The 15158-nt window shown below is 49.8% G+C and overlaps 1 protein-coding gene across 2 annotated transcripts in view; it reads right to left on the reverse strand.

Annotated features, from left to right (window-relative positions):
* COL22A1 (collagen type XXII alpha 1 chain) overlaps positions 1 to 15158 on the reverse strand; it is a 293821-nt gene that overhangs the window by 116988 nt on the left and 161675 nt on the right. For both annotated transcript variants that reach the window (XM_005613300.4, XM_014728097.3), the window contains 4 exons: positions 5863 to 5916; positions 5164 to 5217; positions 2771 to 2824; positions 1794 to 1847 (listed from right to left, as the gene is read on the reverse strand). In XM_005613300.4, coding sequence (XP_005613357.1) covers positions 1794 to 1847; positions 2771 to 2824; positions 5164 to 5217; positions 5863 to 5916 — 216 coding nt within the window. The remainder of the gene's footprint in view (positions 1 to 1793; positions 1848 to 2770; positions 2825 to 5163; positions 5218 to 5862; positions 5917 to 15158) is intronic.

A 15158-nucleotide genomic window follows, 5' to 3' on the forward strand; every position in this document is an offset into this window, starting at 1 on the left:
GAAGACTATTAAATAGGATGTTGAAATTCATATGGTGTAAGCCCAGAAGGATTTGACAATTCATAAATTTGAGAAAACACAACTCTAAGGTATGGTTGACTCCATAAAATCCATGAAGTCAAGAGTGGAAAAGAACAACAAATCTATGCAAATGTTTTAAGTCCTCTTTGGAAATGATCGAATTTCAACCAATTAGTCAAACACAGAAAGGTGGCCTGGGTGCTTATAGGACCATGTGATTCACCCCCACACAGAACCACCTTAGGACAAGCATGGGTGAAACACAGCAAATTACATACTATTACATTTCAATGATTTGGGGATCATTATTAATATTTTTTACAACACTAATGTTGATTCTTAAAATATGAAGGACCACTGTGCTTGTAAGTGGTGATGGGATGACTCACCGTGCACATCGGGGGAGCATGAGGGCTGAGTTCCTAGAATCTGGAATCCAGGAAATGAGAGATTCCTGGTGGATCTTGGGATGTTCTTTCCGCATTTGAGTCAACCTGGGCATCCTCGAGACATTGGAGGTGCATTTGAACCTGTGCTTTTTCTGCTCCCTTTTATTTTGGTCTTCTAAGGAATGACTACTTTATGAAAAGGTGAGGCAATAGAGAACCTAGGCCCACGACTTTGCCCATCAGGACCTTCACTGGCCAGAAGACGAGCTGGTCTTGTCCTTCCGGAGGGCAAGGTCACCGCTGTGTCGAGTGCAAGTCACTGCCGTATTTCTGCTGAGCTGAATTTTTTATCCATCCTCCATCCAGTAAGCCCTTACTGAGCACCCCCCAAGTGCCTGACTGTGGGCTTTGAGTTGGGGAGCAGAGGTGACTAAGATCCAGTTACTTCCCTTAACTAGTTCTTAACCCAGTAGAGTGGGGAGAGGGAGAGGGAGGGGCTGGGTTCCCCCACGCAATCTCTTTGTCTGGCCACAGGCTCCCCCAGAACCACAGGTGCATGCAGGCACAGGCTTCCCCAGAAAACACACACACACACACACAGTCCAGTCCTCCCTCTTCTGTGCTCACTGAATTCTGAGCCCAAGCCAAATCTGAGCTGCTAAGCTGAGGGCCTCAAGACAAATGAGACCCTGCAGCCAGCCCATCAGGAAAGCCCTGCAGAGAAGCAGCAGCTCCTGGAGGAGCTTAGTCACTGAGCGACAGTCATCTAAAGCCACTACTTGGGTCCCCACACCCACAGGAGGTGCCCTGTCCAAATCCCATGCTGCGTGGCCTCCACTTCCCCCTCAGAGCCACTTTCACATGTCTCCACCCATTGGAAGCCCCGGCGGATGAACTCTACAGAAGGCACCAGCCGGGCTTCCTTGCCTTCTGGCTTTCTGTCGGGGTCAGGCATTAGTGAGCACTGGAGGGAGATCAAAGTTCAGGAGAGAAAGGCACAGAGAGGGAAGGCTAGTGTCCCTCTTACTGTCTCCCTGCCAAGACAAGCGAGACAGTGACAATGTCCTTCTTCCCAAGGCTACAGCTCTCTTGGGGGCCTCTCCTCCAGCTCCAGGTCTCCCTAGGGACCCACTCATTCCTCTATTCCTCTGTCCTAGAGGTGTTGGGCTCTCCATCATTGCCATTCCCATGGTGTGTCACCCTCCCTGTAGGAGCCCCTAACCCTGCCCTCACCCTTTCAAAGGGCCCCTTGTCCACCATCCTATTTGTTTGCTGCCAGACCCCAGCTGATAGGGACTTATGCTCCATCAGTTGCAGTTCACACACAACCCCAGATACACCATTTAGAACAAGAAACATGATGGGAGGTGGAGGAATCCATACCCGAAGCCCAGGTTTTCCCGGCAGACCATCTTCTCCTCTTTCTCCTGGCTCTCCCTGTAAGGAAGGCAAAAAAAAGTTACGGGGTCGGGGGACGCTTGGAAGAAACAAACTGGGAACTAGTTACAGCCTGGTAAGGAAGAGATCTACCTGTACTCAGGTGGTGTTGAACTCTAAATCTGCACGAGCATGGAAACCAAAAATAGCATCTCGTACCATCCCTTAGATTCTATATTCGATGGCTGTACTTTTGATTTATTTTATAAAAAGATAACCGAGTAGAAATGGTGGTCTTTCCTTAGTGAAAGATTTAGCATAAGGAATATATTGCACAAGCGTTTTTGAGAATTCGAAGCACTTGGTTAGCCCTTATCCCTTGTCTTGTAAAGGTGGAGAATATTTACATAAAATCCCATAAAATTAAGTTAAATCCATTCTTTTGTCATGAAAAAGTTGAGTTTCTAAGTCTACTTATTGAAAAGGATGACTGATAAATTTTCCCATAATACTGAAAAGTTGCCTTGCAAGGACTGTTGACATGAATACTTGAGCTTATGCTGTGAAAGAATAAAGCTCATTTGTTAAAATATTTGTTGTAAGGTCTTGAAATTGTTCATTTGAAGTATGTAAACTGTGAATTTGCTTCCCAATTACATGATATTTAACCTCTGGTTCTTATCTTAATAATCCTACTATAATGAGCCCCACCAGGATATTTCTAAAATTGAAGTCTCTTATTATGTTAGTAAGAGTATCTGAAAGGTTTTCCTCCCAGCAAATATAGTAAATACATATTTCTAAAATATTAATTTTAACGTCTAGGGCCTCCAAATTCTTCCCTGGTTACCTACTTAGAAATAAGGGGCTCGTCCTCATCTGACCTCGTAAATTCAAGCATTTCTGAGTCCTGGTCCAGGGCCCAGGCACTCACTGTATTTTGATTGGCTTCCCACACTCCAGCCAACCCCATGAATACCAACCTTGGGTCCTGGCAGGCCTGGGGGTCCATTCAGCCCATCCTTTCCAGGCGGCCCCTGGGCCAAGAGGGAAAAAGACAGAAATGAGAGGCATGTGTGGACAGCACCGCATTAATGTTGTTTCCAGCAGGAGATGATTTTGCAGCCAGCAGCTGGGAGGCACCGGCACCCTGCAGGCACCAGCACCCCCTCCTTCTCAGAGGCGCTCTCTCCAAGGTGCCTGTGGTCGCTGTAGGACCAGGTGTTGTTTTCACATTCTTTATGACGGACATACACATTACCTCTGACCCACGTCCGGTTGCCAGTGGCCCTGGACGTGCATGGTGGGCGAGAGCTGCAGGACAGTCCACTGAACCTGGCTCTGATGGTTCTGTTTATACCTCCAGCTTCCAGGAAGCCCCTCAGGAGAGCACCGTCCATATTGCTCCCACTCTCTTCTCTCCATAATCTCTCTGCCATCACTTTCTCCCTTCCCACTGCTATCCTTCTTTTCTATTGTCCTTCAAAAATGCATTAATGGCATTAATGATTTTTGCCTTTGTTTCTAATGACGATGTGAGGAGCTCCATGTCCTCTTTTCCAATACAACGTGCAGGCTTCCTCCACCCGACCCTTATGATGTGGCGAGGGCAGGCCTTGCTGCAGCTGTTTGCAGGTGAGGAGACAAAGGCTCCACAGGCTGAGTGACTCCCTCCAGGTCCCACAGTTGGTAACGGGACCCACAGGTAAACCCAGGCCTCCTGGCTCCACCTCCAGATTCCTCCCACTACCCAGAGTCGCTTTCTCTTCTGCTTTTTCTCTGTGCCTTAAATTATGTATCAGGGGCCCACGTACTCCCCCATGACAGATAGAAGGGAAATCCTTTCCCCTGACAGAATAGTTCACTTGTTATTGCTTTGGCAACTGTAAGTGCTATTCAGAAGTCAATTTATTTTTATAAACCTGGTGATTCTTCTGCCCAGAGAACCCTCTGCCACCCAATTTAAGATTCATATCTCCCTGTGTCTCAGCCTGAGCTGGTGGCTCATTGAAAGGAGAGCTCCACCTCCCAGAGCAGGGGTCCTGAGAGTCAAGGCCCCTGGAAAGGGAGCAGGAGGTCTTGTTTGGGGAGTTAAGGGCAGTTGGGTCAATGGAAGCATGATCTTGATGAAGAGCAGATACTAAGGCCAGGAGCAATACTTCCAACCTTCAGTGGCCCTAATGTCATTTTATAAACTGTAAATGCCATTGACTACCATTCCTTCTTCCTACCACAGCCTCCCCTCTTCTGAATGTCCACACTGACACACACACTTTTTGATGGACCCATTAGATCAGATGACATTGTTAATGTGCTTGAACTGTCACTCGAGTCAGATGTTTGTTGACGACTTTGCAGTTGTCCAGGTGTTGCAGGTTTGGATCAGTTCACCTGAGGGAGTACATCACAACACTGAATTTATGTCTGATGCCCATCAGCATGGCACCCAGAACCAACAGAGCTAAGAATGCTGGCGTCCCAGCATTCAGGGTCCTGACTCCTGGGTGCCTGGATCTACAGCCACCAACAGATCTGTGGTCCATTGACATGGGGGCACAATTGCTGTGTGCTACACAATCTGATTTACCTCCATCATCCTTTCCCAGTGTCTGGATCCCCAGTGCTGTGGGTCCATAGGCTTTCTCGGACTTGGGATCCCCCACCCACTGGCCCCACGACAGAGAACTGGTTGTAAGGAAGTCCCTCCAAGTGGCACAGGGGCCTCCCTGAGGGCTATTATCAGATTTATGATGGTTGATCATGGTCACATGGTGAGGTTGACAGGCCACATCTACCTTCCTGTCCCAAAGAGCTACAGGCCAAAACAGCAGGAGACACACCCAGCTTTCATCGCACACCCACCATGCACAGAGACAGTAAGTTTTGCTGAGCCCCACCCTCAGGATTTAGAAGAAATTAGAAGGCCCCGGATCCCCAAGATCTTCTTGGCTGGGGAGTGAGGGAACACAAGCAGGATAATGACAGGAAGAGCTCTGCCACATCCAGTACATCTGTTACCCTCTGTAGGTATCCCTTACAGACAAGAAGTCACTCTTTAAACAGCGAAGGACTTTTGAATTTGACTTTGGATATGAGAGCAGGGGTGGTGGCCTGGGGAGAGGGTGCCTCAAGCCGCATCCTGGCTGGGGCCGTTTGGGGAGCGATTCCAGAAGATGCAGCACATGGAAGGAACCACAGAAGGCAAAGGTCAGGCTGAGTGCCTGGCCTTGGTCCCCACCGCCAGGGAGGAAAGAGGATGGAGAGCCCCCAGCTCTGGAAGGCGGCCTCGGCGGCCATCTGGAAGGGCCTGGCCATTCCTGCCATAGACCAATGGAAGAGAGGGAAGACTGCAGTAGGGATGCTCCGGGACACTCACCGCCTGCCCAGGGAACCCAGGTTTTCCCGGGAAGCCGATCTCTCCAGGTAAACCCTGAAAAGGGGAACACATGGCAACTGTCAGTCTGCCCTCTTTGGAGCGTCAGATCCTTTCTCCAAACACCTTTCCTGGCACAAGCCCAGGTCTCTGGCCCCTACAAGGACACCAGGAGTAGATACACCTCTGGGACATCTGGCTGTCCTAGGTGTGGGTCACGTGAAAGGTGGCAAGTCCTCTAAAGCTGGCAAGTCCATGGCTTGTCTGCTTTGCAGCCAGGGCCACCATCCCATTCATTCCTACCCAGCGGGATGGGTAAACCACCTCGCTCTCCCAGTTGCTGGGTGTGCCCCCTGCCAGTAGGCTGGGGCGGCTGGGGAAAGGCTGACAGATACCCACACTGGCCCTCCGTGTGCCCAGAGTCTGCTGAATGGGAGACTCCAGACAGCACGCCTCCTTGGACATGTCTCTGGAAGCAGCCAACCAATGTGCTATATAAGCTCAAATGATAGTTTAAAGGGCTCAAGAGCCTGAGAGCCAGAGGCTTGGGGGTGGCTGCAGGCGGGTCCTCCTTGTTTGTGCCTTTGCTTGGGTCTTGGACAAAGAACAAACACGTAGCACTACAGGAAGATGTTCCTGGCTCCCATGGGGCACGGAGCTCCATCTGGTGCCCTGGTGATCTGAAGTCAAAGCCAGTCTTACCGGGGGGCCTCCGGGTCCAGGGGGTCCTGGGACTCCCGGTGGTCCTGGAGGGCCCTGGAAAGAAAGAGCACAAGTGGGTTATAAACGTGCACGGAGCAGCCTCCCGGTGCCACGGTCCTCTGAGGGAGGAGAAGGGCAGGGGACACAATGACGGGGTGGGGGCTTCCATTTTATTCATGATACCTTATTTTTTAAACAAAAAGGGAAAAAAGCAAAAAGAAGAGATCTGAAGTAAAGTTTGCAAACTGTTACCATGTGTCATATTTGGGTGATGGGTATATAATCATCTTTTATATTATCTATTCTGCTACATAGTTAAAACATTTGAGCATTTAAAATAAATACATATCATGTGCGTGCACGCTTACACACCCACACACCATGGGCTCACCCATTAACAAAGATCTTCTAGAACAGTGGTTCCCAAGCATTGCTCAGCTTTGAATCGCCCGGAATTCGGAATAACGGATCTCATGCCCCAGAGCTGTCCACCACTTCCCTGTCTCCCCGTCACCTCCATCACTGACGATCGTGGGCCCCCACACGAATTCTGGGAGACACACCCCTAGTCTTTGTCTGGGCAGCTCTCTCTAAAGATACGCCACCCTCCCCCAGCTCCCTTCTCAGATGCCTCCACCTCTATGAATTTGCTCCAATTGCCCAGGTGGAATTAATCACTCCCTCCTCCACGCTCAAGGCCGGTGCCACTGTGCTCCTCTGACCCCCATGCCCTTGAGAACAGAGGGCCCTCCTGTCCCTCTGCATCTCACACAGTGACAACCCCAGAGCTTGGTGTAAAGAAGGTGTTCAACAAATGTTTGAAGAATCAACTGATTGAACAGCCAGCTAAAGAGAGGCTGTGCTCTCAGCGAGAATAAGATCACATTGTCACTAGAGGGCGATAAATACTAAAAAATGGCAAAGGCTGCCACTTCTGCGGACTGTTCCCTTTTCTCCCTCTGGGGGCACACGTGAGTCGACAGTGGGCACAGAAAGGGACCGTTTACTGAACAGAACTTTTTAGTGGTGCCTGGACTTCGTTTTCTCCATAACTCGCTCATCTTGGCAAGTCTTTGGGGATGGCATCTACTTTTGTTGAGAGATATTTGCCTGGGGCTGGAGCCACTGAGGGACCAGGCAGAGCTGGCCGGGGGCTGCGCAGGTGCCAGTGCAGGGTGCCCCCTAAGGATGAGGGCTGGTGGAGGGTGCCAGGCAGGCTCGTGGACTCACCCTTGTGGCTCAGCCACACTCCACCCAGCTGCTCCAGCGCAGCTCTGCTCGCCTCTCTCGGCAAAGCCACAGCCCTGCAGGAACCCCTCACAGGACCCATCCCTCCAGACAGTGCATCCAAGAGAGCGGTTTTTACTTCAAAGTGACTCTGAGGGTCTCACAGCACCTCAACCCCGCAGAGCTTATGCGAGGCCCCTTCTCACCACACTCAGCACTCTCTTTGACAGCAATTCGGGTGAATTTAGTCTCCCCACCCCTTACATTTCCAGGGATGCTGACAGGCCCCTGGACTGTTTTGTACTCTTTCAAAGTGTTTGTTGCACGAAGCCTCTGATGAGCTCACTCATTGACCTTGTCGCTGTTTGCTTGTTTCAGAGTCTCACAGCATATTAGAGTAGACGGATCTTTAGTGATCATCTACTGGAAATTAAACCTCCCTATTTATTTGACAATAAAGAGAACTATGGCCCAGAGAGGGGAAGGGCCCCACCTGAGGTCACACAGCCATCATCTCCAGATGCAAGAAGCCAGGAGATCCCAAACGGTCTGGCTGCTGCAGAATTACCTGGGAGCTTGTTGTAAATACAGGTACACAGGCCACTAGTTTGGACAGCTCTGGGACAAGTCTGAGAGGTCAGTGACTTTGGAAACACTGCCAGGTCTGGGAATTACTCGTTTAGACCAACTTCACATACCACCCTAACTACCACCTGCACTGTTGATCACAGGACAAGTGCAATGGTACAAGCAGGGGCAGTGGGAGGAGGGGGCAGGGAACTCGGACATCAGAGGAGCAGGAGGGAGCAGCCCCCGGGTTAGGGTCCACCCCACCCTGGGCTTCCCACACTCAATCTCATCTCAGTCCTCACGCCAATCCTGTGTGGTGGGTCTTTTCCACCTCTTTTACAGAAGAAGAACCAGAACTTGAGGAAAGTCAACTGAGATTAGACAAAGCAGGCATTCGGCAGCAATGGCCCTGATCTCCTCACCCCCACCCCAGGACCCCACCCTCATAAACTGTCTGCCCAGCTCAGGGATGAGGGTCTCAGCCCCTCCAGTCGCAGCCCCATTTCCCCTTGAAGAGTCTGATCTGCATGTTAAGTGGGACTAGAACTCAGGGCTTTCAGTGCGGGCTCCACCACCTCCAAGTCTCCTCCCCCACCATAGGACCCACAGCACTGGTTCATTGCCATGTACACAGTAGGGGGTTAATAACTATCTGCTTGTTTGATGCTGTAAGTTCAGGAACAAGAGCAAAATCCTGCATGGTGATTAACCCTAACAACTGTGGGAGCCATTTACAAAGAGGGAAAGAAGAAACTGGAAGCAGTGGAAACAGCCGTTGGTCCGAGAGCATCTAGCAGACCTCTTCCAGGAGGGGTCACCCATGGCAGGCGGGAGAGCAGCCTCCAGCCTGCCTCCAGTGGACAGGCAATGTCCTGAAAACCCAGGGGGAAATGCATGGGGGGAAGAGGAAACAGCAGTCAGGATCTGATTTCAGGCAGCCTGCCCTCTGGACCCTGCTCTGATGGCCACAATGTGCCTTCTGATGCCACAGGGATGGGGGAGGCGGCAGGAGCTCTACACGGAGCAGCCGCCTGGCCTCTGGAGGTTCTGACAACCACTTCCCGTGTCCAGCCTCCTCCCACCTCGTGCAGAGTGGACCTCAGCTCTGGCGAACACTCAGATTGTTTCTGGCAAGCCGTGGGGAGGTCTGGTGGGGCAGGAGCAGAGCTGGGGGACTGGGGCACACTGCCCTCTTGGTCTGCAGACCAGGGATGGCATTGATACCCGGCACTCCCCGTACAGGAAGGGAGAAAACTTAATTTTTTTAAAGGACCTACTATACACCTGGTCTTCTGTGAGGTCTTTACACATGTGGCCTCAGGACCCCTTGATAGTAGCTGTCTCTCATCTATTGCAGTCCTTGCACTTCTGGTCCAGACGGTAAAATACCTGATCCCCAAGGGAGCAGACGAAACCCCAGACCCACTCCATCCCAGACACATGGAAAGCTCCCTGCTTTACCAGGTCCAGTTTCTTGGTCTCTCAAGCCAGTCACAAGTCCTACATTCCTCAAGATAAAACCTAGCAGTGCAGGCGGGACGATGGGCTCAGGGCCGGGCATCAACGCCATCTCCCATGTGTGTGAGTTTTGTTATTGTCTTGGTCTCCTTTATAGCACCAGTTCCCTGCATGAAGTCTGAGAAGACTCTAGAGAAATATTTCTTGAATCAAGTTGAATGGCTATGCAACATCACACCTGGGGAAACTGAGGCACAGAGCGGGAATGATGAAGAAACTTTCTAAAATCACAGGATCCTAAGAACAAAGCCAGCTTTGGACCCAGTGTGTGTGTCTCCAAGGCCCGGGAGGAGGAGGAGAATGGAACCCACGTGGGAAGAGGGTACATTTGCCAAGGCTGCTGAGGAGGAGAGATGACGCCTTCCTTGGTGAAGTCATCATGGTTGATGGAGAACAGACAACGAGGGCAAACCCCTCTGGCCTCATGTTTAGGAGATGCAAGCAACCAGGGCCAACCTTTCCCTCAGAAAGATGGAGGCCGAGAGGGGGACCAGGCAGGATTGGGATAGGCAGGGACACGGGCGTGAGTGGTCAGACACCAGACGACCACGCAGTGCCAGCCTGGGAGTGAGAGGTAGGGCTGTGCTGCCTCCAAAACCTGCTGGACAGCCTGGTCCTGCCGCATCCAGGCCACGCACGGCTTCCACGCACGGATCAGGTGATGTCAACCGTGGACACAGCCACATGTCATTCTAATCCAGGATTCTCTCCACTGCACGGCAGGGGACAGAGGGAGCTGGGGGTCTGCATTTGGATGGGACTTCAGATAATTCCTTGGACAGCTGAAGAGCTCTCACTTTCCATCAATGGTTTGTTGGGCCCAATTACCTGAATGACCAGAGGGGACCGAAGCTTTCCTTTCACTCTTCTGTCGTCCCCTCCAGATCAGGACAACTCACAGGGAGGCATCTAGCCCTGCTCTCTACCCCAGCACCTGGCACGTCAACATGTTGCTTACTAATTCCAGGGAGAGGCACTGAGAAAGGAAGAACCCCATGAGGGGCTCAAGCTCCCATGTGGGGCCAGGCAGGGACGGGAGGGCCAGCTGTGCCCAGAAAGGGCAAGGCCTGTGGAGAGCAGGAAAAGGCTCAGCTCTGCCTGCTGTGGCTCGGAACTCGTGCCAGCTCAGGCTACTGAAATTCCCTGGAGATAATTGGGAAGTCTATATTTTGAGGCATATTCTTTCATTTTTTCAAAATCCATCTTGGCAACTATTTTGAGAATTAAAAAAAGCCAAACAGCTATGCCAACTGAATAAAGCACATCTGTGCACCAATTAAAGTGTTCAGGTTACTGATCTACGGACTGTAGCTTTTCAGTCTCTAAAGTGGACAAACTGCCAACAGGTGTGGGAGACGGTCCCAGTCAGAGGATGACAACCAGGGAGGCAGAGGGTCTGGGAATGACGTTGTAGTTCATGCTCAACAGAGCCGGAGAATGTATTAACAATGGTGCCCAGACCACCAGGCAGGGTGGGGATGCCCTCAAAGTTCCCAGTAAACATTCAGCAAGATCCAGACTAGAACCACATTTCTTGCCTCTAATCCTACTGTGCACAGTATTACATGGACCATGGAAGTGTTTCTTTGATGGGGCCGGGGGTGCTTTCCTCCTGCTTTTGAGGGAAAAGAGCTGTGGGGAAATGCCCTGTGAAGTCACCCCAGTTGTCTCAAGCTATGTGGCAACCTCTGTCTTCTCACGGCTTTGCATGTGAGATTGTTCTAGAGAATGTTCTCCTTCCCTAAGGAGGCTTCAGGGGATCAAAGGTGAGGCAAACGTCTTGTCTGTCACTGTCAGGAAAAGTACAGAGTGTTCGTGAGTGAGAAGCAGTGTCGAGTCTGGGTGCACAGGAGCCTAGATAGAAGCAGAGGGGTCTGTAGGTGACAGGATGTTGGCAGTGTCCACGGATGCCTTCAAGGGGAGCAGGGAGAGTGAACAGACATGGACTTTGGTCCTTAAATCAAAGTCCTCTGTGATATCTTGGGGCATCTGGAGAAGTTATTCCTGAAGACCCAGCATGGTGGTGGATGGAGGTCCTTCTTCCAGCCAACACCTATTCAGTATCTACTAGGTTCTCTCTGGGCTCTCAGAAGACCAGCCCACCCCTCCAGAAGACTGCAGTGTCACAGAATAAATAAAACACATGCCTGTGACCCCCTGGAAAAGCAGTGGGTTGGCATCAAAGGCAGGGTTAAATCCCCAGCAGCTGTTTGACATAGGGCAAGGTGTTTGGTTTATCCAAACCTAGTTTCTAAACATGTATAGTAGATACGATAATAATTTCTTTTCAGAGTTTTTGTAGCAAATTCCTGGCTCCTGGTATAATGCAGAGTTCATGCAATTTTTGTTGAATCTGATTAAAATATAGAGAATGACAACAAAGAAGAAAGATGCTCTAAAGCCATAGCAATCAAGTTGAGGCAGAGTGGAGAAATCAGGGATGCATCTCAGAAGGTAGCTTGAGTTTGGTCTTGAAGGGCAAAGCAAGGCCTTGACAAGTGGGAGTGGAATGAAAGAGAATGGGCACCTCATGTGGATGGAGGAGCTGAGCCAAGGCTGGGTAGTCACTTGATAAACAGGAACAGGCAGCTCAAGGTGACTGGTGTGCAAAGTAGCAATGCGAAGCAGAGGCACATAAAACCAGGCAGCAAGTCTAGGGTAGGAAAAATCAGGCTTTATCTTTGAGACAGGGCAAAAATAACAGAGGTGTCCTAAAAGAGGGACACAATCAGATCTATGATTAAGAAGACACATTTCCACCATCCTTAGGATTCACTGGTGAGAGGAATCCTAGAGAAGAGACACCGGGAGACAGTCAAAATACAAGAGCAGGCAGGAGGCCTGTGGGGCTGGTACTAGAGCCTGAATGAGGAGGGGAGGGAGGTAGATGAGGGCACGGTCTGAGGAACAGTTCAGTGACTCGGTGACCAAGTGGATTGGCGGTTGGATGCTACCAGAGACACTAAAAGCAGGAGATGCCTTTACTGAAAATAGACTCTGCAGGGGAAGGGGTAGATTTGGGTGTGGGGTGGAGATGATGGCTTGAGTTTTGAATGTGATGAATTAAAGAGCCTTTACAGCTTCAAATAGAGAGAGATTCCCTTGGGGTAATGGAATGTAAAGAGAGCGCTGGTATACCCACTGTTGAGAGTGAGCTGGTATACCCAACGCCAAGAGCATGCCAGTATGCCCAACGTCATCACTGGCTGGAGGCTTCTAGCAAGGCACGGACTTTTTCCAGACACTAGAGCACTCTACAATAGAGGCTGAAGATAACATCAACTTTCCTGGATGATGCTTATGCACTTCAGGATCTTCCATGGCCTTGGGCCCTTTACTATGAAGGTCATAACTACTGCTGAACTTGGACTAACCTTCTTGGGATTAACTTTAATTGCTGCCCTCACTTCATGTTCTCTTTCTCCTGAAAATAAGATGAACAATACCCCAAGCGGAACAGCCATTTGAGCCACCTAGTTGGTAAGTTCCCACATGAAACTAGATGACTGATTGCTAAATTACAGGAAAGCAACTTTGAACTTGTTTCTATCTTTTTTCTGCATACTTGACTAGCATTTGGTTCTAGGCATGAAGAAGCTCTCTTCTTCTCCTCCCCAACGAAATAAAGACCTGCTTGAAAGCCAAAGGCTCTCCACACTATTATCCTCTTTCATAGAGGAGGACATTGGGGTTTTAGGGAAGAGATGGGCTAAAGGAAAGTCGAGACTGAAATGCAAGTCCCAACATTGCCAGGGACTCTCCAAGGAGCTGTAGGCAGGTTACTCCTGCCTCATCAATAAATAGATGTTTTGTAATGGATGTTTCCACCAGGTGGAAATCAGTGTTCCAGGGAACTGTCTTCAGAGGCATATTCAGTGGGTGTGCTTTGGGGCAGAATCTAGCCCACCATTATTTCAACCAGAGAGACTTTGCATTTGTCTATTTTACATGTTTGGTTTTTAGTTCAAAAAACACTTGAAAATTAGAGTAATTGACTGATAAATTTTCTCCCAAGCTTTTGGAAGAAAGTATGAAAGTGAGAAATAAGTTCAAAAAGTAGTAATAGGGAATCTCTAGCACTTTTCCCACTGGATTTTAAGGCTCAGGAGGACAGAGACTGTGTCTGGTTTTGTTCATTTTACTCCCAAGGCCTGGCACAGTCACAACGTCCAGTCACCTTTTACTGAAGGAAAGAATATTAGGAAGGAGGTAGAAATGAAGAGGAGGATGAGCATGAAAGAGAGTTTTCAGGTCACTGACGAGTGCCTACTCTGTGCCAGGGTGCTTCCACCAGCTAGGAGGCAGGACAAGGTTTGCCAGGCCCTCAGGGCATTAGAAGCTGGTGATGGGGTTGCAATAAGGGAGAGAACAAACATGTGAAAGCAAGTAAAAAGGGTAATTTTGAATATTAAGTCCTAAGGATAGAATAATTATGATTGTAACTCTTCTAGCTGGGGCTGGTCAAGGAAGGTCTCTCAGAGGGGCCACATTTAGGCTGAGACCTGAATGATGAGAAAGTCCAGGGAGAGAAAGAACAGTGGGGATAGGGCCTGGGGCGGGAAGGAGTTCCATGCGTTGGTGCGTCTGACAGGAGGTCAGCGTGAAGGATCCATCAAAAGAGGGAGGAGAGAGGTGGGTGTCAGGGCCCCCCAGGCAGGTCTCACGGGAGGTGGTGGTGTGAAGAGAACAGGAAGTTTGGGCAGTGCTCAGGGATGAGGGGTGATGATGGTTTGGACCTGGGTTTTAGAAGTGGAGACAGCAAGAACTGGTCTGATTTGGGATATACTTTGAAGGAGAAGTTGATGAGATTTAACAACAGATCAGGTGTGTGGAATGAAGGAAAGAGAACGGTCAAGGACGACAGACGTGTTTGCCCTGAACAACTGGATAGATGGTGGTACCATTTGCAAAGACAGGGAACACTGCAGGAGGAGCAAATCTGGAGGATGGGGTGGGCATTAGTAGTTCTTTGGGAGATGCTTGTGAGACACGCAAATGCAGTTGCTGAGGAGTCAGGAGCTCAAGGGACAGCCTATGTTGGGGACTGAGATCCAGCCGTCATTAGTACATGGATGGTATGTAAAACCAAAGCCTTGCATGAAAGAGAGAGTGCAGGGAACCCTAGGGTTCTTCTCTTGGCCTTCTTTTGGAACACAGATGGAGTTGGGAGAGACAGCAAAGCAGACCCAGATACAACAGCTGGATTGTAGAAGGAAAAACAAGTATCTGTGCTGTCAGAAACCTAGAGAAGGAGGTACTTCAAGAAGGAAGACAACTGACTCCTTGAGAAATGGAACATGATGAGGCCAGAGAATGGATCTCTGTCCTTGGTAAGCTATTGGGCATCACTGGCCTTGAAAAGAGCTCTTTCAGTGGCACATTGAGAGGAAGGCAGATGTGAGTGAGAGACAGAGAAAGTAACATGAGGAAGTTGACCTTGAGAACAGAGATGATTTCTGAAAAGTTTTGCTGTGAAGGCAACAGAGAAGTTTGGCAGTAGCCTGAAGGAATATTAGATCAGCTGAGTTATTATTTTTAAGATTTGTCACATGTATATGCTGGTGGAATGATCCTATAGGGAGGTGCCCAAGGCTTGATAGTGCTGGGGTGAAGTCCTTGAGAAGGAAGAAAGGACTGAAACCAAAACACAAGTGACGTGCTCAGTCACAGATAGAGCAGGGACCTTCTCTCAGTGGAACCAGAGGAACGGCAGCGTGTGTGGCCAAACGCAGGTGAGAGGAGACTAAGACATTGGAAGGAGACAAGTTTCTCATCTGCTTGCTTCTGGCTCCTCTACAAAGTCAGGGCAAGGCCATCAGCTGTGCAGGGCAGGGAGAAGCGTAGAGAACGTTGTAGAATTAAACACAGACAAGAGTGTGAACTGGTCATCTCCCAGAATGGGAGGGCATGTGACTGCCCATCAACACTGGATTAACTGTTAATCAATTGCATTAACAATTGATCTGCGACCATACGTTGGA

The sequence above is a fragment of the Equus caballus genome, chromosome 9 (genome assembly GCF_041296265.1).
Source record: "Equus caballus isolate H_3958 breed thoroughbred chromosome 9, TB-T2T, whole genome shotgun sequence".
Lineage (NCBI taxonomy): Eukaryota > Metazoa > Chordata > Mammalia > Perissodactyla > Equidae > Equus > Equus caballus.